This window comes from Zeus faber (assembly GCF_960531495.2).
Source record: "Zeus faber genome assembly, chromosome: 6".
In the NCBI taxonomy this organism is placed as follows: Eukaryota; Metazoa; Chordata; class Actinopteri; order Zeiformes; family Zeidae; genus Zeus; species Zeus faber.
In genome coordinates this window covers 21,353,092-21,380,360 of record NC_137201.1, presented here as the reverse complement: position 1 = coordinate 21,380,360, position 27,269 = coordinate 21,353,092, and the positions used below count along the sequence as shown (strand labels likewise).

The following is a 27,269-nucleotide window of genomic DNA, read 5'->3' as shown; positions in this document are numbered from 1 at the left end:
AAAGCTGGGTTCCCTATAACCAGTTCCTACACTTCAGATACTTCTGTAGAAAAATGGAGAAATTACAACGGGATGGCAAGAGTTGAAGGATGGAGGAGCAGCTGGAAAGGAGAACAGTAGGGGAAGGAGAGAGGGGTGGAGGTCCAGGTAGAAAGGAGAACAGGAGGGGAAGGATGGAAGGATGGAGGTCCAGGGGGAAAGGAGAACAGGAGGGGAAGGATGGAGGGATGGAGGACCAGGTGGAAAGGAGAACAGGAGGGGGAAGATGGAGGGATGGAGGGCCAGGTACAGGAGGGGAAGGATGGAGGGATGGAGGACCAGGTAGGAAGGAAAACAAGAGGGGAAGTATTAAGGTGTGGACGTCCAGGTAGAAAGGAGGACAGGAGGGGATGGATGGAGGTCCAGGTAGAAAGGAGAACAGGAGGGGAAGGATGGAAGGGTGGAGGGCCAGGTAGAGAGGAGAACGGGAGGGAGGATTGGAGGGACCGAGGTCCAGGTGGAAAGAAGAACAGGAGGGGAAGGTTGGAGGGGTGGAGGTCCAGATGGAAAGAAGAACAGGAGTGGAATGGAATAAATTATTTAAACAGGATTACAATGATCATTTTCAGCATTAAAACGGCCACAGCTGTTGACCATAGAACCGGGTGAGGGTGCTTTTTAAGAGGCTGAGATGTGACATAGCGCCTCTCATAGCGATGAACTGTATCCTGGTTTGAGCTTTTCCAGGAAAATGAGCGCTACTGTTCAGACGCTGGTGCTGTGGTGAGGTCCCGCCCTGCTCCCTGGTGTCCTCACTTCCTGCGATTGTCTTCCCTGCCCCTGGTTAGCTTCACCCGTATCCCGTTTACCTTCCCTCCCGTGTGTGTTTAGTCGGTGTGTTCCCCTCTCTCTGGGCCAGTTCGTCTTCGTACCATGCGTCAATCGTTCCGGCGTTTTTCCCCGAATTTCCCGCGCTCCTGTCAATTTTTTCGCCTACTCTCTGTCGGACTGTTTTCTGCACTGACTGTCCACCTGTGTACCGATCGCGTTCCAGTGACGACTGTTTTCCGTTATCAGAGTTCCTGTCTCCGAGTCATGCCGTTGAGTCCTCTTGCCTGTCGTTCCACTGCTCGCTCGGCTGTGTCTTCTAAAGCAGAAAATACACTCATGCATAGTGTGTAGTTTGTGCCATTTTAATGCTGAAAATGGGTGGTATTCCCCTTTAAGTGCATTGACGGTTCGGAAGGGGGCGTGTACAAAGAGGGTTAAAATTTGGATTTAAATTAACTGTCACCTCGGTGAGAGGAGTCAGGGCGGCAACACTAAGACAAATTGATTTCATATCTCTGTATTAAAATCCATGGCATCTAAGTATCAATCAAGTCGACCGGCGATGGAGTGGAAATAGACATTCTGCCGTCAATACCTTATTACTGCCAAGAAAATATGATTCCATGTTGGGAAAGATGAGGTCAATTAATTTAATTTTTTTTTCCATCTCGGGTTTTATTCCGTGTGTTTTATTCCATGCATAATGTTAACTGTTGCATGGGTAATGTGAGCCAAATGATGGAGCAATGAAATGGTTTTAAATGCCCCGGCTAATCTTTGGTCTGATCTCGACCATCAGCCTGTGACTAATCTTTGTCTTTTCTTCGTCCTCACATCAGCACATGAAAAGCAGCTTAAATATAAAGGCTTCAAAAAACTTGCCACGGCTTAGGTTCCGCGAGGGAAAAAAAAAGGGAATTTATTTCCGTTTGGAGCTCCGGTCACACAGATGGTGTGAACCTGTTAAAAATCTTGTTTAGATGTTGAGATAGCATCTGTTCCTTCACCAGTGGGGAGCTTTTTAAAGGAGATGAGAGCTGTAAACAGCGCTTTGTCCTTGTGAAAAGTATAACTAGTGCAATAATGGCTTCTACAACGAGGCAACACGCTGCCTCTGTGTTTTAATTTAATACCTGAGAGAAATGCACATCTGTTTTGCTCTGCGCCGCGCACAAGGCCAACGGAGAATGTCACAACGCCGAATTGAGTGTGGGGAAATTAGGGAAAACGTGTGTTTAATATGCAGGCTATGGAAAGGCTCAGTGGTGTGGAGTTAACCTGCGGGATGAGAACATGATAATAAGGGTGTACTGGAGACCTGCTCCAAGGTCACTCAGCCACTGCTCTGACTGTGCATATAAGGTGAGCAATGGAATACCTTCCACTCCAACCATAGCCCTCTTCCCTCCCTGCTGATGAAGAACGACCTTCGTTACGGGCGCTGAAGTCAAAGGAAGCGAGCAAACATTAAAAAACGCATCCGGTGAGCGGCGCCCTTGTCCCTGACGTATTGTCGACATCCTTAAAAGCGTTTTTTATCGGAAAGCATCTTACTGTGTATTTTTGTCTCTGTCCTGATTTACTCCATTTGGCCTTCTGTCGCTGATAGTTTTAAGGACGGACACATCCTTTTCTCCACTTTACCTTCCTCTGATCCATTGATTTGCATTTGTTATTTCCGGTCACTTGAGGTGGTGGTGGTGATGCTCTTTCATCCGAGGGTGCTGGTTTTTTTTTGTGAATGTTCATCCAAATCGACAGTTTACTGACCATCAGCCGCTTGAGCTAATTCGTGGCCGCTGCCTTTCACTTCTTGCACGTGGCGGACCCCGACAATGGCAACAGCATAAAGAGAAACACGTGCCCAACACAAATACATTAAATGGTTTTAAGTGCTGGCTAAATAAAGCATCAAGGACGGGATTTTTTTAATACCGAATAGTCTTACTGATTACCGTGGAAATTGAGGCCTTTGTGTTGCCCAGAGGTGGAAAAAGAGACAGGTAACATCATAGCACAAGTTGGCTGTGCCCCACACGTATACAGATGGCCTGCCCTTATCTATCTGACAGCCAGCAGGTGTTAAATAACAGATTATCCCGAAAACACTGACTGGGATAAACCCATTCACAGCTTCCTCAAGCACAAACATCATCTTCCCAGACACCACGACCCCTCCCCCTCCCCTGCAGTGCGACGCACACCCACACACACACACACACACACACACACACACACACACACACACACACACACACACACACACATACTCAGATGCCTACAAAGGCATACATACTGCCAAATGCAATAAGGAACCTTAGAATAGTATTCTATTTTATATGTCCACAGGGGGTCAATAACTCATTAGATGGCCAAGACAGAGAAACTGAAGGGCGCGGGTAGTATAAGAAGGGATCTGAGGAGAGACAGAGAGAGAGAGAGCGAGCGACACAGAGAGAGAGAGAGAGAGAGAGAGAGAGAGAGAGGGAGTCTCACCTGAGGATCCCAGCGTGTCGTTCAGCCCCGAGCAGCGATTCGTGGCTTCATTAGTGCTTTGTCATAGGGAACAGCGTGGTCGTTGCCGGCTTTGAATGGCGCTCTGCAGGTTTATGTCTTTCCCTAACCCTGCGGTTTGTTTTAGTGGCGGAGAACTTTCTGTTCGGCGCTCTGCAACTCCAACTATTTTTTGAGAAAAACAAGCAAAGACTCACTGCATCACATGTGTTTACACACACAAGTGATGCATGGAAATATGATGGAAAATAACATTGATCCAGCTCAGGATTTAATCTGGTCGGCCGGTTCGTCATCAGGAATTCTGTGTCTCCAGTGACCAAAAAAGAAATAAAAAGGGGGGCTCGTCTGTTTAATCATCGCAATCATCAAACTGGAGCCAACTAAATATAGAGGAGAAGCCGTGGCCTGCACTGGGGATCACCCAGTCTGTCGCACTGGGACGACTGGCAATGCAAACACCGCCAAACCATCAAATGCCAAAACAGCTGTTATCTCATGCTTGGCTTTGTGTTTGCTTGTGTTCAGTTTGTTTCCAGTGTCCTCTTGTGACAGAAGCCACATGTTTGTCTGGTTCTTTCTCTCTCTCTCTCTCTCTTTCTTTTTATATTTGTGTGTGTGTGTGTGTGTGTGTGTGTGTGTGTGTGTGTGTGTGTGTGTGTGTGTGTGTGTGTGTGTGTGTGTGTGTGTGTTTGTGTCTGTGTGTGTGTGTGTGCGTGCATGTGTGTGTGTGTGTGTGTGTGTATGCGTGCGCCTGATGGCATTATATGACACTGGAGCAGACTTAGCAACTGGTTTCCAAAATGTATTACACAATCTAATCCCAAAGGATCAAGCGTCAATTTAATACATGTCGTAAATGATAGCAAACACTGTCTGGCCAGACCAAACAACATGACCCTGATTACGTATTATGGATAATGTGGCCACTTCCTGTCTGTCTAGCTACACTGGGATTTACTTCAATACAGCTTTGTTTGAACTGATGGGCATCCCACAGAAATACGTCATCAACACGTCAGCTGGTTTTGGAATTCCAAACCGGTTAAGTACAGATAATTACCTTGTCCACAAAGCACACCCATAATAACCACAGGGGCAAAGTGATGAAATAATCAGCATAACTGTCGACATCTGAAATGACCTTGGGACCTCGAGGTATTGTGGCTATGGACAACGGGAATTTGGACAGCCTAGCTACCCCTGAAAGGATCTGTTAAGCTCAAGATGACCGCCAAGATTTCAACTTATGAAACTAAATGAAATTAACTAAACGAAGCACTTTGCTGTATTGGTCTTTTTAATGTTTTTAGTGGGAAAAGTGGAAAACTATCTGTGTTGGGTAGATAACACTACAAGTCCCAGAACTCCATTCAATGCTACAACTACCTATGCTTGTTGGTCAAATTCGCCGTGGCTGCCAGATCAGTGCATCCTTGCCAGGAGTGGCGGACCCTGCCACCAACAATGGAAACAGCATATAGGGGAGCACATGCATAACACAAATACATTGAATGGCTGTTTAAGGGAGGGATGCATATCAAATGTAAGAATTTTTTTAACGAAATAATGTCACGGATTACCACTTTAATATATTCAATATCTCTCACTGCTTTATTTAGGTTCATCGTTTGTCCCTGTTTTATTGCAGCACATAGGCTGCATGTCCATGCCGAATTCATGGAACAATAAATAAAACGATAACTAATAAACCACATCCTCTCTAACGTGATGTTGTATCTGAAGTGACGCCAGTGGACCGCTGACAGCCCGGAGCTCTCCGTGGTGCTGAAACTTACCGAGCGGCCAAACGGTCACCGCAGACCGGTAAAAGCGGTTCGTGCGGGAGCTCCGCTCGGTGCCCCGCGCCGCAGCGCGACACTGTTGATATCCATCCCGGTTGGTTTTGGGAGCAATGCAGCCTGAAGACCTGTGACCTTTAAAGGAAACACTCGGAAGAATAATGTAAAAGCAACAAAGCTCGATCCTGCCGCGAAGCTCCGGCTGCATGGTTAATCGGTTATTCTGAAAATAAATAAATAAATAAATAAATAAATAAACAAACAAACAAACAAATAAATACATACATGCATACATACATACATACATACATACATACATACATACACACATATATACATACATACATACATACATACATACATACATACATACATACATACATACATACATACATACATACATACATAAATAGATAGTAAATGAAAATAAAATCCGAGGAACATTTAAAACACTTCAAAAGATTTGGGCGGATCAGTGTGATTATGGGTCAAGGGAGGGTCAGACAGGCTGAACCCTGCGCATTACACAATCATTCACAAATGTGTTTAAATGCCTCAGGGTGACTGGTGAAAGATGCAGTGGGTGATGCCTTCACTATAAACCACAACACACAGAAATGCACAAAAAACACCGTGCATGTCAGTCGTTGTTTTAATGCGTCGCATTAACTAAGTAAAGTGACTCGGTTGTTGCAGATTCCGCCCACATTACGCACTGGTCAGTGGGACCGTGAGGATCCACTCATCTGTGGACGTGGTTTTCTCTCTTCTCTTGCAGTGGGTTCCTGGGTGGTGGTGGTGGTGGTGGGTGGGTGGGTGTGGGGGGGGGGGTCTTGCAGTCGACGAGGACCAGAGTTTATTGAGGAGAAGCTGCGGAGGAGGAGGAGGAGGAGGAGGAGGAGGAGAAGGAGGAGGAGGAACCGATACGAGGCTCCCTGCAAACCGCCGTTCCCCTGCGGAAGGAGGGGAGGAGGGGGATGGAGACGGAGACCGCGCTCGGGCTGACGAACCGCCTGTAATTGTTTAACTTGTTGATGCATCGTCGGATCGGCGCTAAATCTGCCTCTTTCCTCTGTCCCCCAACCCCCCCACCCCCGCCACCTCCCCTCCCCTCCCTCCCTCCCGTGCCGTCGGCGCTGCAGCAGCACTGAGGCGGATGGGCGGCGGATCCATCCACCCTCTGCTGTTTTCCAACACGTTGGCTCCCGAATGCAGTTTGGACCCTTTCGTCTGTCAGGTGGGTGCAGGCTCATCACTTCACCACTTCATATCTTGGTTTGAAAAGAAAAGAAATGCCGCTGCCTATGCGGGTCCGCTCGTTCCGCGCTCGAAGTGCAGTTTGTGTTTCCGTTTTTGCCGCAGAAAACTCGCCACTCACCCGGAGAGTTCGGCGCCGCTCTGCGCAACGTCTGCTTCACCAAACGGGCACCTCCGCGCGCACTGTCTCTGAAAGCCTAAAGCGCCTCTGTCTGCTTGTCCGTCCCGCAGATGCAGTCCCCCTCCGGGCCGTAGCTCCGTGGTAGTACCCCAGGCAGGGCTGCTCTCCGGCGGGTCACCATGGCAGCGGGTGTCGCCGCGTGGCTCCCCTTCGCCCGCGCCGCGGCCATCGGCTGGATGCCGGTGGCCAGCGCGCCGATGCCCGTTCCCCCGAAGGAGAAGAGGAAAGCCAAGGAGGGACTGATCATCCTGAACGTGAGCGGCACCAAGTTCCAGACGTGGAGGAACACTTTGGAGAGGTACCCGGACACTCTGCTGGGCAGCACCGAGAGGGACTTCTTCTTCCACGAGGAGACCAACGAGTACTTCTTCGACCGTGACCCCGACATCTTCAGACACATCCTTAATTTCTACCGCACGGGGAGGCTGCACTACCCGCGCCAGGAGTGCATCTCGGCGTACGACGAGGAGTTGGCGTTTTTCGGCATCATCCCGGAGATCATCGGGGACTGCTGCTACGAGGAGTACAAGGACCGGCGGCGGGAGAACGCGGAGCGGCTCCAGGACGACGAGGACATGGACGGCAGCAGCGACGCGGCGCCGCTCAACATGACCGCGCGGGAGTTCCTGTGGCGGGCCTTCGAGAACCCGCACACCAGCACCCTGGCGCTGGTCTTCTACTACGTCACGGGCTTCTTCATCGCCATCTCGGTGATGGCCAACGTGGTGGAGACGGTGCCGTGCGGGACGATGCCCAACCGGGCCAAGGAGGTGTCCTGCGGGGACCGCTACGCGCTGGCCTTCTTCTGCCTGGACACGGCCTGCGTGATGATCTTCACCGTGGAATACCTGCTGCGGCTGATCGCGGCGCCCAGCCGCTTCAAGTTCATGAAGAGCGTGATGAGCGTGATCGACGTGGTGGCCATCATGCCCTACTACATCGGGCTGGTCATGACGGACAACGACCAGGTCAGCGGCGCCTTCGTCACCCTCAGAGTCTTCCGCGTTTTCCGGATTTTCAAATTCTCGCGGCACTCGGCGGGGCTGCGCATCCTGGGCTACACCCTGAAGAGCTGCGCCTCGGAGCTGGGCTTCCTCCTCTTCTCCCTCACCATGGCCATCATCATCTTCGCCACCGTCATGTTCTACGCGGAGAAGGGCTCCTCGGCCAGCAAGTTCACCAGCATCCCCGCGGCCTTCTGGTACACCATCGTCACCATGACAACGCTGGGGTAAGGATGCCGGAGGCTGCTCTGCGCCACTCCGCCGTGTCAACGTTCTGATAACCCTGCACCGGGGTTTTAGATTGAGCTGCCCCCTTGGATTGGATTAAAAGCTTTAGTGTGATGATATGATGTGGGATCTCACTGAAATCAACACCGAGCCGAGCCGCAGAGCAAAAGAGCAACTGCGCCGAGGGCGCGCAAGCGGTCGCTCGAGGTGGACACGCTTTGTTTGTGTACAGAGACCCTCAACTCACTCCACTACATCTCAAAGCAAATATCCCTACGACACGGCCGAGTCCCTTTAGCTCTGTGGGATAAATTTATTATTTTATACTAATTTTCATTCATAGAAACCCGACAAAAAAAGAAAAAAAAAAAGAAAAGAAAAAAAAGACCTGGATCGTTGATTTCGGATCTATGACACCACTTATACATTTTTTTTTGCAGCTTACAGTATAATCAGGATCTGCAGCGTCATCAGCAGAAAAAAAAATGGGTACGGTTAAGAGACATTTCTTATATACATTTACTTCAATATAAATATAAATGGTGATCTCACTCATTCTAGGGTAATTTTGTGTCCTGATATTTCTACTTCCGCTTAAGTAAAAGCTCTGAGTACTTCTTCCACCCCTGGTAGTTACAGTCATTAAGCATCATGGAGGGAGTGGGGAACACCCCCACCCCCCTCCACCACTCCCTTCTACAGGGCGCTCACATCTGAATCCTAATTTCATGCTTAAGAAATTAGGCTGTGTGTGCTGATGCCGCATAAAATAATTAATCGTGGTTAAGACGATTATTGCAAATGAATCTTGATGGGACTCAGGGCGACGCTGTCCGGGGTGCGGAAAGAGAAGCTCCCCCGGAGCGGAGGAGGAAGAGCTCGTACCTTCCACTGAAGTACAAGTACAAATACTGCGACCATGTTGGCATTTCTACTTACGTACAAGTGTATAAGTACTTGTTCTTAAGTGTATTTAAATCATCTACATACATGGCATAAAGTGCCTTTTTTTTCTGCACATGACGCTCATGCAGATCCAGATTACAAAGTTATGATCATTTATAAGGATATGAACCCAATTAATCATTGATTATTGATCCCAAATCAGCAGTTTGATTGATCCAGTTCCTGATTGTGTGTCGGGAAAGGCAGTAGAGTGAAAAGTATCAATATTTGCTTTGAAATCAAATGGAGTTAAAGTCGAACGTATCAGATACTGAATACGTTTAAGCAAGTGCAGAGAAAGTACACGAGTGCAGTAACAAAGCACGTACACCTCATTACTTTCCAGTCATCAGAACAGCGCAGCGCGGCCTCTGGCCGAGCGCGAGTGAAGAAGTGGACAGCAAATAATCGGACCGTCCCTAATTCGAGTATAAAAATACACACGTTGCCTCTTTGATCAGGGCTCCAGCGAGGGAGTGGATCCGCTTACTCATGTTTCTTTGCATGGCCTCTTGTCATCGCACACACTCAAACTCACAACTTTTTTTCCCCCATTTTGTTTTATAAAGAAACTATTTTTATTTTAGAGGATATCGCCAGTGGCTTTGATATGATAGAGAGAGAGAGAGAATGTGTGAGTGTGTGTGTTTATGTGTGCGTGTGTGTGTGTGTGTGTGCGTGTGTTTGTGTATGTGTTTGTGTATGTTTGTGTATTTGTATTTGTGTGTATGGGTGTGTGTGTGTGTGTGTATGTGTGTTTGTGTATGTGTGCGCGCGTGTGCGCGTGTGTGTGTATGTATGGGTTTGTGTGTGTGTGTGCGTATGTGTATGTGTGTGTATGTGTGTGTGCATGTGTGTGTGTGTGTGTGTGTGTTTGTGTGTGTGTGTGTGTGTGTGTGTGTGTGTGTGTGTGTGTGAGTATGCGTGTGCGCGTGTGAGTGTGTGTGTGTGTGCGTGTGTGTGTTTGTGAGCGAGCAGGGAATGAAAGCGGCGGATGTCAACCAGTCACAGAACCGAACCCAGTGTTTGTAAATGAGAAGCCCGTTCGGGCCCTTGCTATTAGCCGCGGCCGCTCGGTGGCAGCTGGTTCCCCATCAGGTCTGTAGGCGATGTTTTCCTCGAAGGACGACCATCTGTCGTTTAAAAAAAAGAAAAAATTAATGGCTTTTTTCATTCGTAATCATCTCATAACACAAATCATATTCAATAATTTCATAAATAGCAGCATCACGGTGCTCGGTGTTACTCCGTGGCTGAAAGCTCATTGTGATTAACCTGACTCCGGGTTTGTTTTGCTGCGGTTCATTGTTGTTATTTCTGAGTTGGGAAAAGTTTCTTCCTCGTCTTCGTCATCGTCATCGCCTTCGTCATCGTCTTTGTCATGTGTTGATCCTACGAGGATGACAAGGCGTACGTCTATTAATATTTTCTCGCCGTTTGGGTGAGGCCTTGAGTCAGACTGAGACAGCCGACGCAAACATTCTCCATTGCAGTGGTTCTCAGCGTGTGGTCCGGGGACCACCCCTGGGTCCTCCGACAGGTCCCAGGGGGTCCCCAGCAAAACGATTAATAGTTAAACTTCAGGGTGATTTAATTTAAAAGACGTAAGCGCCGTTAGAGAATGATACAATAACAACTGTTTGGATCATGTTTTCATCTCCCTAACTAGAGTAGAGACTCTAGTAGTAGAGATGATATCCAAGAAGAAAAATATTCTCAGATTCCAATGGGGTCTGTGGCCTAACACGTATCTAATTGAGGGTTCTTGATGTGAAAAAGGTCGGGAATCCTCCTCTGTTCACACGCTGGGAATCCAAACCGAGTTGTGGCGGAGAATACGTCCATTTCTTCCACGAACTGTGGCTCTCAATCCTTCAGACTTGGCGCCGTGGAGCAGACCACCAATACAGCGGCACAGCGACTATAGCCGCACCTTTTTATGATCATATCCCAAACAACCCACCGCTGGCTGCCGTTGTCTGCCGCATGCAGCTGAAATGAGGAAAATATATTTGGTGTTACTTTCCTCCGGTAACCTTTACGTGCTTATCTGGTAATGGGAATCGGGCGATTCTGAAGGGTGGTTTCAAAGAGGGGCCCACAGACAAATTGATCCAGGTCTGGCAAATTGTTATTAAGTGTGGATATGAATGGGGGTGTCTCTTTCAAATGCCAGCCAATAATCTGTTTGGAGGGAGGCCGGGGCGCTCCCCCGCTGGAATTCGTTTCCGAAGCCTTTCAGAGCATTTGATTTGATTATGATAGCCCATGGCGATTTGTGCTTGCGCGCTATCATGACTCCTTTCCACAACATATATTTTCAATTTCTCCCGCTCGCACCCTGTGGAAGTAAAGACAGTGGTGTTTGTTCTCTCCCCTGCCGATGGCCCATTGATCGTGCCTAAGCAGACGTGCAGACATTGGGGGGAGCGCGTCCCCCCGTTCAGAGGCGCTTGGCAGGCAGCCTGAGCGGGAGGGAAGGCTGCCCGGGGACCAGGGGAGAATCAATGGCGCTGTGCAGCTGCGTGTCACGCCTCTATGTGTCTGTGTGTCCCCGCGCCGCCGCACACAAGAGAAGACCCACTTAGCCCTCCCCATTTATTGAGCCTAATCTCTGGAGCTGCTCTGGGATGCCCAATAAAGAAGTATCTGACTCTGTCAAAAAATTCATTTGCTGGGGTCCTGGAAATCGTGCGGAGGAAAGGCCGGGCAGTTTTTCTGCAGAAAATAAAGAAATAAAGAAACTAATAAACAACCGGACGCTCAATTATGTCTGGAATTGTGCTGCGTGAAGCCTTTGTATCCTGCACCAAGGTCTGCCGGTTAAGGAGATTTTTTTTATGGCTGGATTTAATTAAATCTTTTATTTATTTTAAAGGTAGCAATTTATTCCACCATCAAGATAGCACTGCACTTGATTAGGCCCGGAGTTGAATCTTGCTGGTTTTGTTCGCTCTCGTCTCCCTCAGATGATCCACACAGTCAGAATTAGCTGCACAGGGGGGTTCGCTGCTTCAGATCTCTAAGTGATTTAAGGTGTAATGGAGTGCACTGCCAAGAGCAGCTGTGAAAACGCTGGAAGTCAAGCGCAACCCACAGGGGAAGGGGAGCGGGCAGCGGGGGCTGCCGCGGCCGCGGACGGCTGCACCGTCCCCCGGACGCAAAACGGCGTCGGTCTCACTTTGGAGAGCGCGCACTCGCTCTTCCTTATCCCCTCGTGTCAAACACTCCCCTCCGCGACCGCCGCCGAAGTGATTCCAAACTGTCACTTCCCGCTCGCTCGACAGATGCGCAATTCATTGCCGGCGCCGTCCGTCCGTGCCGCAGATCCTCCCACCAGATCCGACCCGGACGGCTTGACAAGTGAGCCCCGATAAAACCCTCACCACGCTGGGATTTACGAGACAGACGAGGCAAGGTTAACAGACATGAGGGTCAATGAAGGGGCCGTAAACCAACGGCAAGTTTAAGTATGGCCGGGGCGACCCCGCCGCAGCACCGCGAGGGGCATTGGCTTCGCGGTCGGAAGAAACCGTTTGAAGTCCAAACACTTCAACGCATGTCGAATGGAAGTGAAATGTACACACTGCTCCTCTCCCGTATCTGCTCCTCGGAGATAACGAATGGGTTCCTGATGACAGTGTAAGTTACGACGTCCCCGGCAGCCGGAAGGAGGGGATTTTGACTCTGTTTTTTTTGTTTTTTGTTTTTTTTTAAGGAGCCACATGATACGCTGGATGTGTTAAATTATGCACCGCGCTGGGTGCGATGTTGATTTTTATGTTTAGTTGCATTATGAAAAGCAGGAAGCCGTCATGAGTGCAGTGGGTGATGTTTTATGGAGTAATCCAGGATGTGAGAGGCTAACCCGGCCCTCCGCGAGCCGGATCAGGGCGGAGAGGTGGCGTTAATGGGCGCGGCGTAATGCTCCAGTAGCGGCAGGTGACCCGGTGAGAGAGCCGGGGAAAGCGCGGGGTCGGAGTCGTACGGGAGGATCGCGCTCATTGTCGGAGATGGAACCTGGGGAAAATAAAAAATAAAAAATAAAAGAGAGAAAAAAAACCACGGCGGTGCTCTTTCCACAGTTCAACTGAAAACGCCCCTTCGCTTTTTGCATTTCTTTCATCGTCGCCGGTTTCATTTCGGGGGAGGGGCTCGGTGCTCGCAAAGTGGCCATTTAGAAAATTTAGGACGTTTTCAAGCCCGGAGAAATGTATTCATTTTAATAAACACATCGTATTGCAAGCCGTTCCCATTAATAGTTTAGTCGAAGCAGCACGTATGTATGTATGCTGAATGTATTATAATACAACATACTTATACAGTAGGGGCCTAAATAAATAATAACATCAAACACATGACGCTCTGCTTAAACAGTTTTTTCCCTGTTTCCGTTCTTTTTCCGTCTTTTTCTGGATGAACAACAGAATCTCAAAGCCGAGGTGTGTTTGTGGTCAGTGGAGCATGAACTGGAAAACAGATTATGGTGGTGAGGTGATGTACTGTATGTGTGTGTGTGTGTGTGTGTGTGTGTGTGTGAGTGTGTTTGGCGTGTGTGTGTGCGTGCGTGCGTGAAAAGACCAAAAGCAGGAATGCGTTACATTGATAAATAATCTATACTGTCAGGACAAAATGGCCGTCCTTCCATTTGATTCCAATCTAATTCTGTTTGATTGCGTGGCATTAAACAGAGGAACAGATCGGCATGCTCGGGGCGGGGCTGGGTAGTGGAGTGTGAGGACATAAAATACGCTCGCCGTCTTTTCTCACCGCTCAGCATTTTTTTCCCCCCTTCTCTTCTGTATTGCACGCAACGCCAAAGATTAATGGAATTTTCCGGGACAAGATTAAAGTTACTGTGAATGAATCCGCCGCCGCCGCCGCCGCGTCGGGAAGTCGGGAGATAGGTGACACAACAGAGCAGCGTGATTTCATTGTTGTTGCAGAGCATTTGCTCCGCTTGGCTCCATCTCCATCCAATCCCGCAGCGCGGAAATCCTGACCCGGCCCCGGTGAATCAATGACGTGGGCAAGCGTATTTGACCGCGGCCCGTCGTCAGGTTCGATGCGATGCGCGGGATATCAAACCGCGAGCGTGTGCGTTTCTGATTGCGATATCAAACGGGCGGCCAAGTGATAAACCCGAGCTGAACAGCGGTCTAATCCGCTGCTGCGCCGTGTCCTATTTACATTTTTAACATTTACATACTGATGAAAATGGCTCCTCTGGTCATAGGCATCAATGTGCAGACGCACATATAGCTTCCTCATCATTTTGTTGACAGCGTACGATGTATTCTAAGGAGATTCTCTTTGGGTCAGCGCGATGCGACGCCTGCGTAACAGTGCATAACATAAATATGAATACGGGAAATTAATCTCACCAAGAATATGTGACAATCTATGAATGTTTGGAATCAACAAGCAGTGCAGGAGAGATTTGCTCGACACATTCTTTGTGAGGAAATAAAGATATTAGGAATTAACTAAGTGATGAATGTTATTCGTTACCAAATTAATCTACTTAAAGTGGTAATCCGTAAGATAATTATGCTTCAAAATCCCTTCATTTAGCTGGCACTTTATGAGAAACAGCCATTCGGTGTATTTGCGTTCGGCATGTGCTCCTCTGTGTCCCGTCTGATGCGATCGGTCCCCATCTCTGGTGGCGGGGTGCGCCTCTACCGTCGAGAATGCAAAGATTGCCAACACGAGGGTGAACCTGGGTGTCGGGAGAAAAAAAAAAAAAAAGTTCCAGTTTTGAAAAGGAATTCTGGGACTCGCCGCGTAATCCACCCGAGATAGAGGATGTGATGGATTACCACTTTAACATGCGAGCGTGTAACTCTCTTCTTATTGCTTCAAGTTAATGTTCTGATGTGATTTATTTTTATTTTTATATATATATAAGAGCTGAGGAAAAATGCAATCCACTGCCTCGAACAAACACTGACGCCTGGAATTAAATGAAATTTTAACCCCCGGTTCTTGTGTATCCTCGCGCTATGAGCCGCCTTTGCTGTTATTTGTTATCGTTCAGAGTCGTGGCCGCAATACGTTAAACACCGTCCCAGTTATATGAACAGAACCTGGCGTCGGCATGTGCTGAGGGTGGTTTGTTTGAAATGCTTTTATTTTCAGTTGGCACCGTCCCGGTTGTAAACATTGATCCATCAGTCTGAATATATTTTCTTGGCACAAATCAAACCTTGTCCCGGCGCTACCTCGGCTGCGCGCTCACGGCCCCCGTGAGCGAGGCGGCAGCGGCTCCACGCAACATTCTGAGCGGCTGTGGAGGGGCGCCTTGCTATTTCTCCGTGAACTTTCTTTCATTTCTTTGTGAATGACTTCCAGAGGAACCCGGCGTCTTGAAACGGTGGCGGGTCGCGAAATGCCAGCCATAGCAGCTCACGCTCCCGCTGACATTTGTCTCTTCGTCAGAACTGCCCCAAAGCCAAGATCCCAACATCTGCAATCAGTAAAAAAAAAACAAAAAAAAAAAAACACAAAAAAACCCCCAGAGCTGACTGGAACCGTCGGTCAGGCGGTCAACACTGCTGTAATGGAAAGCAAAGCCTTGGAGGTGATCGCACTCTGAGTTTTCTGTCTTCGCCGTCGTGTCAGAGGTCATCTGAGCTCAGCACAGAATAATGCCACGGCTGTCTTAAAGCTCCCCGGCGCTTCCCTCCGCTCCCCGGTGCTGAGCGCTCTGCCTTCCCGCTAATCTACCCAGGGATCATCAATGGGACATGAACGGTTGCCCAGTTGCCCCGGGCAACCGGATTTGGGCCATTGTCAACAATCCCGTGCTGTCTGGCTGAGCCGTTGCCAAACAAGATATTGATGATTGCATTGTTAAACGTTAAAACAAGACCGGGGTGATGGGTTGTAATTTCGTTGGCTCAATGTCATTCAATTATAAAATGGTTCAAATCCAGCAACCATTTTGTCGGTCTTGGCCACAAGCAGCTGATGCATGGTTGCCATCTTATCAACCACTACGCAAATCCAGTGTCAGGCCCTGCTCCCATTTTACTCATTTGTGTTTCATACCGTAGCTATTATATTCAAATGAATAACTCGGTCCAGTAGCTGCGAATGGATTAAAATAATACTCGTATAATGCTATGACCTTCTATCCAGGGACAGATAACAGTTCCCTTATTGTGTTATTGAATAAAAATTGAACTTTCTTTTTTTAAATTCCACCGTCCCGAGCCGCTGTGCAGATGAAAACTCTTATCTATCGACTCCGGGGCCAGTTTGCCGCCATAGAACAAACACCTTCCGTCATCAAAACGGATCCTAATCAGATAAAAGAAACACTTCAGCTGCGGAGTCGAAATGAAAAAGTCTGTTAAGAGCAATGTGGCTGTGAGACCTGGCTTTTCCCACTCCAAGCCACGGTAACCCAATTCCAGTGCCACAGGCCGCGGTGGTTATTACCCGCTGCGCGGTGTGAATGATAAGAGGGCGCGTCCTATTTGGGATCCGGTTCAGAGCTTCCCCTGCGCTTTTGCACGGGAGCCCTGTTGCGGTGAGTGATGTCGGCCTGTCGCCCTGACGCTCGGCAGCTGCTTCCAGCGCCTGGATGCTAAAAATAGATTTACATTTTGTCTAATGTAGGCCATTTGGTCAAACTGGAACTAAACAGGGCAGGAGCCCTGGGGCATTGTTTTCCTCTGTTTAGCCCCCAAACCTATTCCTCCTGGACAGGTTCATACGCATCGCCAACGTTGCATTTGTGTTTTTCCTCTGTGCAGACGGGATTCTCAAGTGGATCGATGCAACATTGAGGATGGTTCTCCAGGAGCTGGAATTTAAAATCACCTTCAGGCAAAACTAAACTAAAAGATGGAAGGAAACGGAGGTTTCAGTTCAGTTTGCCCCTTGAGTGCAAAGCTTGAAGGTTACTGCAGACCAAGGTGTTTTAAATTGCTGTAGAATTAGACCCTTTATGCATCACCAGGCTTTTAATTTACTCCAATAATTGCTATAAAGCACCATTATACGTTCAATTTGATCCAATTAAATACTTTTAAAGTGTTTGAACTAATTATAATTCAAATATGTATATATAGGTGAATATATGTGGCTGCTAAAGCCTTTATTATACAAGTATTCTACTACTTTACATAACTGGTGTATGTATTTATCATTTCATTTCCTTACGTGTTTTTCTGTGTCTCTGGATACAATTTAGATTTCATGTTTGGTTGCAGTTTGTTCTGACTAAATCAAAGGTTGGAAGATTCGCTCTTACTTTCTGATGCAATACACCCACTGTAGTTACCTTCAGGGTGGGTAATGCATGAGCACTTTGAGATATTTTAGATTTGATGAATGGATGGATCGGTGGGTGGATGGATGAATGAATGAATGAAGGGATGAATGAATGGATGGGTGGTGGTTGGAAATATAGATAAATAGTTGGATGTAATGACGGAATAAAGGATGGATGGATGGATGGATGTATGGACGGATGGATGGATAGATAGATGGATGGATGGGTGGGTGGCTAGACCGATGGATGGAAAGATAGATATATACTAGGATGAAGGATGGCTGGTTAGATGGATGGACGGACAGATGGATGGGTGATGGATTGATGGATTGAATGGGAAGATAGATAAAGTGTTGGATGGATGGATGAATGGATGGATGGAAATATAAATAGTTGGATGGGAGGATTGATTGATGGAAATATGGGAAGATATATAAAGTGTTGGATGATATATTAATGGACGGATGGATGGAAATGGAAATAGTTGGATGGAAGGATGGATTAATTGTTGGATGGATGAATGGTTTGTTGGTTGGATGGATGGATGCTAGATGGATGGTTGGATGGATGGATGATTGACGAATGGTTGGATGGTTGGATGGATACATGGGTGGGTGTAAAATGAAATTGGATGGTTGTCAATGGACGGTTAGATGGATGATAGATGGATGAATGGATGGATAGATGTCCAGTTTGATAGTTGGATGGTTGGATGGGTGGTCGTAGATGGATATATGGATGGATGGTTGGATGCTTGAGGGGGTAGATAGATGGATGGATGGATGGATGGCTGTACAGATGGATGGATGGTTATATAGATAAATGGATCATTGGATGGATGGCTGGATGGCTGGCTCGACGGATGGATGGATGATGGATGAACAGACAGACGGATGGATGATGGCTTGATGGATGGAAGGATGGGAAGATATATAAAGTGTTGGATGGATAGATGAATGGATGGATGGAAATATGAATAGTTGGATGGAAGGATGAATGGATGTGTGGTTGGATGGATGGATGGAAAGACAAATAAATAGTTGGATGGATGAATGGTTGGTTGGATGGATGGATGGATGGATGCTAGATAATGGCTGGATGGATACATGGGTGGGTGTAAAAATAAATTGGATGATGGTCAATGGACAGTTAAATGGAGGATAGATGGATGCTAGATGGATTAATGTAGGGATGGATGTCTAGTTAGATAGTTGGATGGATGGATGTACAGATGGATGGATTGCTGGATGGATGGATGGCTGGATGGTTGGGTGGAAAAATGAATGGCTGGATGAATGGGTGGGTGGATGGATGGATCAATTGTTGGGTGGATGGATGGATGCTGGATCGATTGTTAAATTGATTGATGGAAGGATGGATGGATGGATGGATGAATGCATGGGTGGATGGGTGGTTGGATGGATCAATCAATTGTTGGGTGGATGGATGCTGGATGAATGGATGGATGTATGGATGGATCTGGCGTGCACGTGCACATATTGATGCTTTTCTAATGAACTGTGTTGATTCAAGCGTATTTTTAAAGAAACAAAAAAAAAAGTCTTTTTTTTTCGTTTTTTTTTTTCGTTTTTATTTCGCTCGTTCTGCATCTTTCGCTCAGATTCTCGTCGCTGCCGCACATTCCAGAGAGTCATGGCATCGACGGCGGCATATGAAGCCAGGATGGCGGTGGTGACCTTGACCCACTAGCACCGCTGTTCTCTGGACGCCCCGTGTGCCAGGACCAGGACCCACCCCCCAGGTGCTGGGCCCAGGACAGGGGCGGCTCGCTGCGTGTCGGCCCCGGAAAGCACACGCGGGGAACGGGTTCTGCTTCGTCCGTGTGGATTGCCGACAGCGACGTTTTCTGCTTCAATTAAGATATTCCTCGGGAAGTGTTTAGAAGTTAATAAGGAAGATGATAACCAGTTGACCCACAGTGCCACACTGTTTACCTGTTTCTAAAAGGCAATAAAGACGCGGTAATTTGGAAATAAAAGGGCCCGAATGCAGATGAATAATTTCGATTTGGATCCACAGCTTCAGGTACCTTGTGGATGAAGGTGACGCTCCAAAATTAACACTTTAAGGTTTTCTTCTGGCAAATTGCAGCGCTCCGATGCATCCTGATGCTGTTCTCGTTAGCGCCTAATCGACTGAAAATAGCTGCAACGCGAAGGCGTTTCCTCTCGCGATGGGATTGATGAGATAGAATAATTGTGTTGTGTGCATCGGAGTGAGGACTCGGATTTCTCTGCCGACGTCCTCGCTGCATCTCGGCTCCTCTGCTGCTGGGATTGCATTTCAGTTCCACAATTCTCACTTATTTATCAAGGTATTAGGGGAAAATATAAACAGTTGATTATCCCCCCGCAGCCAATTGTCCATACATAATCCCTGTGAAAGAGCTTATGAGTTTTGGTTTTCTGGCACAGCAGAGCAGTGGTACCTTTACATAACAACACAGACAGACAAAGTGGTTCCCGCTGTGGCTTAGTCAGGCAGACAGACAGCGCGGTTACGCATTAGCATAACCATAATACACAGTCGATACGAGACGGAGCCTGCCACCGTTTGCGTGTCAGGGGCGCGTGACAAGTCATCGAAACACACACGCGCACGCACACACACACATACACACACACACACACACACACACACCGACACGCGCGCACACATTGCGTTGACGTGGCCCATGGACGCGTGGGTGTCGGAGGTGCGACCTGCGGAGGTCGCATGGGACCCCCGTTCGAGTGTCCAAGGGGGTGGGAGGCATTCTAATGTGACATTCAATTACCTTTAAAGGTGAGTCGCATGGGGGGGTGCGGGGCGGGGACGCAAAAATCAATTTTTTGCCTCAAGCCACAAGCGGCTTGTTCAGCGCCTCCTTCTGCGGCGGGAGCAGCCGTGCTGATGACAGCAAACAAGCGACGACTCCAGCCCCCCATCGTCCCCTCCGCACAGCGGCATTCATCAAAGTTAATGGACCGCAATCATCACCGCAAATTCGCTGTCACACGTCCCGCCCGCGTCGGAATATTTAACTCCCAGTCAATGGGTTGTGAAGAGTGGCGAGCGAGTGCGACGGGAGCGTCGCACTTTAGAAGTGGGAAATTTTCTTTTTCGGGGAGACACAAAAGAGTTTTGATCTTGTTTGCACGACGTCGACGGTTTCCCCGCGGAGGTTGACCGAGGCCCCAACGTGTCACGTAGGCGGGGTCGCAGCGGGGGGGGGGAGTGTTCGGAAAAGCCATAAAGTAAAAAGAAAGGGGCGACCGCCGCCGTGTGATGCGCAGATTAACGCTGTGCTGCTCGTTTGGGATAAGAGCCCTGTGTTTATCTACGCGATTTATCTGGTTCCACCGCGTGCTCTCCAAGCTGAATGCTGCTGGACATCGATTATGCATCACACACACGCACGCACACACACGCACACGCACACACACACACACACACACACACACACACACACACACAATGTTTTTTCCCACTGTTCCTGTGCCCGCTCTGGCAGGAGGCAGAGGCAGGACGGTCCCCAGTGCATCGCTGTGTTTGATATGACGTTTAAGCCCCGGAATCCCCAGGAGGCGGCCGACGGACCCCAACAGATGGAGAAGTCCAATTAGATAGCGGGCGAACAAATAGAATAAAATAGGGTAGAATAGAGTAGAATAGAATAGGGAGAGAGAAAGGGGTGGTGGTGGGGGACGGACGGACACACCATCTTTATCTGCCTCGCCCAGGGCGGACAGCACTCTCCCTCCACGGTCGTGTTGCACAGGTATGAAAACACAGAGGCATGGACGCCGGATTTTAAGGAGAAAGGAAGCAAAAAGAAAAAAAAACACCCAACACACGGGGGTTGAATTTCATTTTGCAACAACAAGAAAGAGCCCCGAGTCAAAATTTTTTGGGGGGATTTGGGATGAAGCGTGTTGTTCGCGCTTTCGCGTCGATGTGAAAATCTCTCGCTCTCTCTCTCTCTCTCTCTCTCTCTCGCTCGCTCTCGCTTTTGCTCTCGCTCTCGCTCCCTCCGCCGTCTCGATACTTCAAGGGCGGCCGTCCCACAAAGCAATTGTCTTGCCATCAGCCGAGGCCAGAAAAAAAAAAAAAAAAAAAAAAAAAAAAAAAAAGAAAAGAAGAAATGAAAAAGTGCTTAAAAATAGTAACCCCCAGGGACGGAGCGAGGGAGGGAGCGCTGTGGTGTGATTAAAATGAATAACCTTCATTCAGTCAGGACTGTTAACGCTTCATCTGAGAAGAAACCCGGGTCCCGCTCCCGCTCCAGGTCCGGTCCGGGTCCGGTATCTCTCTCCCTTTCCGCGTCGTGGGCCAGGGGTGGCCCCACATCGTTATTCCGCGTCCATCCGCCCGTCCCTCCGTCCGTCCGCCCTCCGCAATGATAAACAAACAAGGTGTTACGAATAATGGCCGCTCGCCTCCGCCATCCGGGGCGCGGGCCCCGTGCGGCGGGCCCCCGGGGCTTCAGACGCTGCTACGCCGCTTGCAGACCCGGCAGTTAAACCCGCAATAACTAACATACATTTTCATTAGCAAATAACTTTGTTTGTGTGTGTGCGGTAGGTCCATCAAAGGTCTTAAAATGTCTTCAGTCCGATTTTACAAATGCAGCATTTGGCCTTGAAAGTCATTAAATAGTCTTTGAATCGAATTTGAATTTACGAGGTCTTCATTTCAACATAAACCATTTTTAAAATTTCATTTATTCAAATATATATATATATATATATGATTATTATTTTTTTTTTTTCCTTTTTCTCAAAATGAGTTAAGTACCCTCTGCATCAGCGTCAAAATTTCTGCCCTAAACCTAGCAAGAGAGAAATCCATGACAGGCTTAGATTTCAAGATGGTTATGTTCATTCCAAATCTAGCGTAATCCAAATCACCAAAATTAATCTGTGACCTTCCTATCTGACCTAAAGGAACGGAATCACGGAGTTCATAATCTACCTGGTGCTTTCCTCTGCATTGCACCAAATAGCGAGATTAGAGGATTTGTCCAAAAATCAGTCACAAATGCCGTTCAAATTTGTCTTAAAAAGGAAAAAATTCTCAGCATTAAATATAAGTGTGTGATACCTCCAGACAGCAAATCAAGCCATGGAGGCACACGGAGAGAGGGGGGTCACCGTGGGTCGAGGGTTGTGGGGTCAGGGTTGGGGGCGCGCGGAGGGCAGCCGGGGCCCCGGCCCCGCCGGAGGCTCCGCGTGGCGCCGCCCCTCTGGCCGCCGTCCAGGGGTTTCCTCGCTCCTCGTCCTCGTCTTCCTTCTCTCCTCCTCCTGCTCTGTTTCACGCCGCCTCTCTGAAGTATTTTTCATGCTTTTATTTCGTTTTTGTAATTGCGGTTGATCTTGATCTTTTTCAAGGCTGGAATGTATGAATACTCAGAGCTTTCACTGAATTGAAGTTAACGATCTAAGTGAACAATTTAAGTAAACGTATATTAAAGTGTATCATATCCTAGCTCTTAAATGTACATTAAGTGGGAGAACAAAAAGTCGTATAGAGTGCCGTGGTATAACAGAGTATATAATAGTTCATAAAAAACTACTGAACCTTTTTCTATTTATAACCGACGAGGTCATTTTAATTCAAAAGAATAATATTCACTTTGGGATGGAGTGCAGTAAAAGTAAAAGTCTCCAGAACTGACTGTACTTAAGTAACTACAGATACCCGGAAAATATATTGAGGTACGTTCGCAGAGTGCTTGCACCCGGAGCTGTGTGTGTGGGTTTTTAGGTGTGTGTGTGTGTGTGTGTGTGTGTGTGTGTGTGTATGTGTTTTGAGGTGTGTCTGAATGTGTGTGTGTGTGTGTGTGTGTGTGTGTGTGTGTGTGTGTGTGTGTGTGCGTGTGTGTGTGCGTATGTGTGTGCGTGTGTGTGTGTGTGTGTTTTCCACCTATTATCCACGTTGCGCTTCTCATCGTATGTAAGGAAGGTCGACGTGTTGTTGAAAACCGGACAGAAGGATTCGTATGAACGAAAAACATTTGAATTAAGGAACGAAAACTCGATCCCCTCGACTCAAACTTTTTCACCCTAAAGCAAATTCAATTCAATAAGCGGTGGTGCTGATATTAATGTCCCTCATATTTCTGGAAGAAGTCAGACATATTTCAGCGGTAGACATTAATGACGTTCACGACATTTACGACATTTATGACATTGGCGCGTTGTCATCAATTGATATATGGAGTATTTTCGCATGCGGATAGTGTATTTTTAACAAGGTGTGTGTGTGTGTGTGTGTGTGTACGTGTGTGTGTGTGTGTGTGTGTGTGTGTGTGTGTGTGTGTTTGTGTGTGTGTGTGTGTGTGTGTGCGCGTGTTGCTCCTCTCGCTGGCGGAGGAATCGCACATCGGAGTTAATCTTTCTCCGTCTGCTCTAATCTGCTGTCAGCGTGATGAGGCTCCTGGACCGGATCCGGATCCCCTTCACACCGGAGCGGAGCCGCTAATCCAACCCCACCCCGCCCCCCAAAACCCCAACCCCCTCCAAACCTCCCCCCGCCCATCTTATCACCTGACCACATGCTAAGAGGTCACAGGGGTCACAGCGCAATCTCATCCAGTCGATACCAGCGATACTTCCAGCGGCGTGGGCAGCGATGGGTTCTGGTTTTCATTATCCTCCAGATTTATTCTGCTCCGTCTCTCCGAGGGATCCAGAACGGGAAGCTGAGCCTCCGTCTGAATCAGTATCACAGCCGCAATCAGGACTGGAATCAGAATCAGAATCTGTACATTTTCGTATACCAGGAATTTGTCATGCTGACGACTGGTGCATTGCTGAACAGACAACTGGCGTAAAAAGTCAAAAATAAATAGTATGAAAAAATTCAAAAATAGTAGAAAAATGTACAAAAAAAATCCAAACATCCAAAGGAAATAGCCACATAAAAAAACATTAATGGCCAAATATCCAAAAATAGCAAAATAGAAAAATAGAACTAAATGTATAAAAAGCGATTCTGTGCATAGGATGAGTTCAGCTGGAAGGCAATAGCTGGGGCTTAGTGGCAGTATGGTTGCAGCATGGTCATGGGTATGAAATATAAATATAGATGGATACACTGCACATGATGAATAACTATGAATACCATAATACAAGTCCATCTATATTCACGTTTATATATTCAGAACATGTGGCGTTTCGATGACTGGGAAATCTCCCTGTTTCGGGGAGTCGTGCGAGCACCGTCCTCCCCTACGACCACCGCCGGGTCCCGTTACCACGACGAGGCGGGACGCGCTTGCATCGTCTCCGCCCCTCCGTCCCCCGTCCGGGCCGGGCGGAGGCCGGAGGTGGGGGAGCGCTCTCCCCTCCACCATCGCCTGCGAGGCGCTTCACCTCCGCTGAATACAGAACGAGCCCATTAGCATAATCGCTGGAGTGTCTGATGATCCCATTCTATTATCACGTTGTGTTCTAACCCGTGGCTCCCGCTTCCCTCGTGCTCCCACCCGCTTTCATGTCCTCCCCCCCCCCATTCAGCCACAAACCGCTGTAATTGCATTATCAACTTACAATATAAGAGTTGTCAGAGTTTATTTTTAGCTGCTGGGTCTACAGAGGAATTCAAGGAAGGTGCTGGAATTATAGAAATATGGAAATATAGAAAAAAAGGCCCCCGGCAACAGTTTGTGCGTTTGTGACAGTTTACCTTGATACAAGCGGTGGGCTGTATGTGGCCCACAGGCCCCCATGATGGGGGCCGGCGACGGGTGCGGAAAGGAAATGTTATTCAAAAGTCTTGAAATCTATATTTCTTTAAGTTTAAAACTATATATGTTTTAACTAAGCCTTTGTGATTTTATATTGGTCAAATTGATTAAGTAAATATTAAAGGAGCAATAGACAACTTTTTTGCTTTTATTTCTCATTAGGAAGTGAATGTTGATTGCACGGTGTACTGTCTGTAGAATAATGACACCATTTGGATTGGTTCCCTATAAGCCTCCAAATCACTATGCATTCGGACCAGGCCCAAAGACCAGGCCCGTGCAGAGACATTAAGAGTGGCAGGTGCTCAAAAAACAATAAATAAATGGCTCATGGACCCCCAGCTTCGCTTTTTCTGGGCAATCTGTCAGGGGGGGCACCTCAATGCCCATTCATGTTTAAAAAAAAAACCGTACCTGATAAAAAGGGCACCACAGGGCAAAGGGGCAGATGCTTGGGGACCTACTGCTACCAGGTACGAACTCCCGGCAAAATGATGGATTTACGGCAGTGCGTCACAGGAAGTGCGTCAACCCACGCGCAACCATTTGCAGAAATGGCACAATCTACTCCAGGGAGATCACAAACCCTTGAATATAAAAAACGAGTAATTGCAATTGGTTGAGAAATGTAAACGTTATAGTGCTTTTTTTATCCAGAAAAAACGCAACTCCCCTGTTTACTTGTATTTGTTTACAGACCGATCTTGCCCGTTCCAGTATAATGGCAACGTTGACCTATCGCAGCATCAAGCTGAAGCGATTGACGCGGCGTCTATGTATGTATGCGTATGATTGCGCAACCAAAAAAATAAAAAGTTAATAATGTAACTAAAATTGCAACAATTTCAACTGACCCACTCAGTGAACATGCTTCCTTCTCTCTTATTTCCAAAGTGGTGTTGATCATTTACGCGTAGCGCTCCGAGCGATCTGGGTGTCTTGTCTGGCGCAAAAGTTGTTCGTGTTGTCTGTTTGGTTTTGTTGTTTGCATGCGAGTGGGTGCACACACAACCCATTCACACCAACAATCACACACCATTACGATCGCGTTCCAATGACAGTTCGCTGTCTAAAGTGTTCATTTGGACACTTAGACCTCCAAACAAAGGACCCTCACCTAATGCAAAGTGTCCAATCAGGCAGTCATTAAAGTGATCTCGACACAAGAAACACTCCACGTTGAACCGCGGCTCCAGCGCGAGTGGAAGCGATTCGCCCTTATGATTGCAATGAAATGGGTCTTGCCTCTTTTTTTATTATTATTATTTTTTTCAAAACGCTGCAATGTGTCTCAAGTGTTGGCAGGTGTAGAAACCCTGAGAAAAGAACGAGAAAAAAGGGGGTGAAAAGGAAAAATGTCAAGCGGGTGTGTGCTAGTGCAGCATGGCAATGGAAAAAGGGAGGAACAGACAAAGAGAACGGAGCGTTTCATCTCCGGCTTGGTAGTTAGAGGCAGGCGGGTCCGGGCACAGAAAAAGAGTGAGTCAAAGTCAGGAAGGAGCAAGGAGCGGCAGAGAGGAAAGCTTTTTATCATCCCTGACTCTTAAGAAGATCTCCCAAACGAGAGAGGGCGTGCATGCTAATGTCAGAGCCGCGGTGATAACTACTGTAGCTGCCTGGCTTCGCGGGGTGAGCGTTAAGATGGGATTTGGTCGACGGACGGAACGCGTGTTTGATATGTGAGCGGGGTGGGGGGTGGGGGCAGAGCCGTGTGTGAGGGATTATTCCATACGGTTTATCTGCCCTACGTCGGCATAGCCCAGAAGCAGGAAATTTTATTGGCCTTTATTGGGACTGTGTAGTCTCTGGACCCCGGGGTAGAGCATCCGGAGAGGGATCAAAGCTGCGGCATCACAACGTCTACATTAGCGATGCAGCAGCGGCGCCCTTGGGCGCGGGGACGTGCGCGCCGCGTCTTTTCTCTCCCCAAGAACAACGCGCAATCATCTTTAACCTCACAGCCGATACCGCTCAACGTAGCAGAACTCACTCCTGTGCCGATTTGGGGTCGGAATGAAGGGAGAATGGAAACGCATTGGCTTTACACTGAGAGAAATCTGGTTATCGCTAAAGCCTCCCCGCGGCTTTTCCGACTCCACGCTACACCTGCCTCCTTTTCAACCGCACAAATAAGACGAGGTTCAGTGGGGATGAATCTTATCCTCCATTTTCCATCTCCCCTTCATGTTGTATAACTAACTCCATGCTCTGTGCCTCCGCTGCACGCAGGGAAGATCCAAACGCGTTAATCCCGGCGCCGGTGGGATCCCTCCCATCCCATAATGATGTCTCACTAAGGGATCAGATCAGAGCCGCGTCCTATCGCACCATCACGCAATCCTAATCCCATCAAACCCAGAGGAGACGCCGTCCCCGACGCTCTGCCTCCAGATTAGGATCTGGAGAGGAGGAGGAACGATAGAGCGATAGAATGATAGAACAATACTGTGACGGAGGATGTCAAGAGGTTGTGTTCCGTCATATGGACAACCTG

General features: G+C 48.0%; 1 protein-coding gene across 1 annotated transcript in view; it reads left to right on the top strand.

Moving 5' to 3' along the window:
- Positions 1–6,683: 6,683 nt before the first annotated feature.
- The window catches only part of LOC307231519 (A-type voltage-gated potassium channel KCND2-like), a gene marked incomplete at both ends in the record, with an annotated part of 35,165 nt that continues 14,579 nt past the window's right edge, over positions 6,684–27,269 (top strand). The window contains one exon of the mRNA XM_080002265.1: positions 6,684–7,795. Coding sequence (XP_079858391.1) covers positions 6,684–7,795 — 1,112 coding nt within the window. The remainder of the gene's footprint in view (positions 7,796–27,269) is intronic.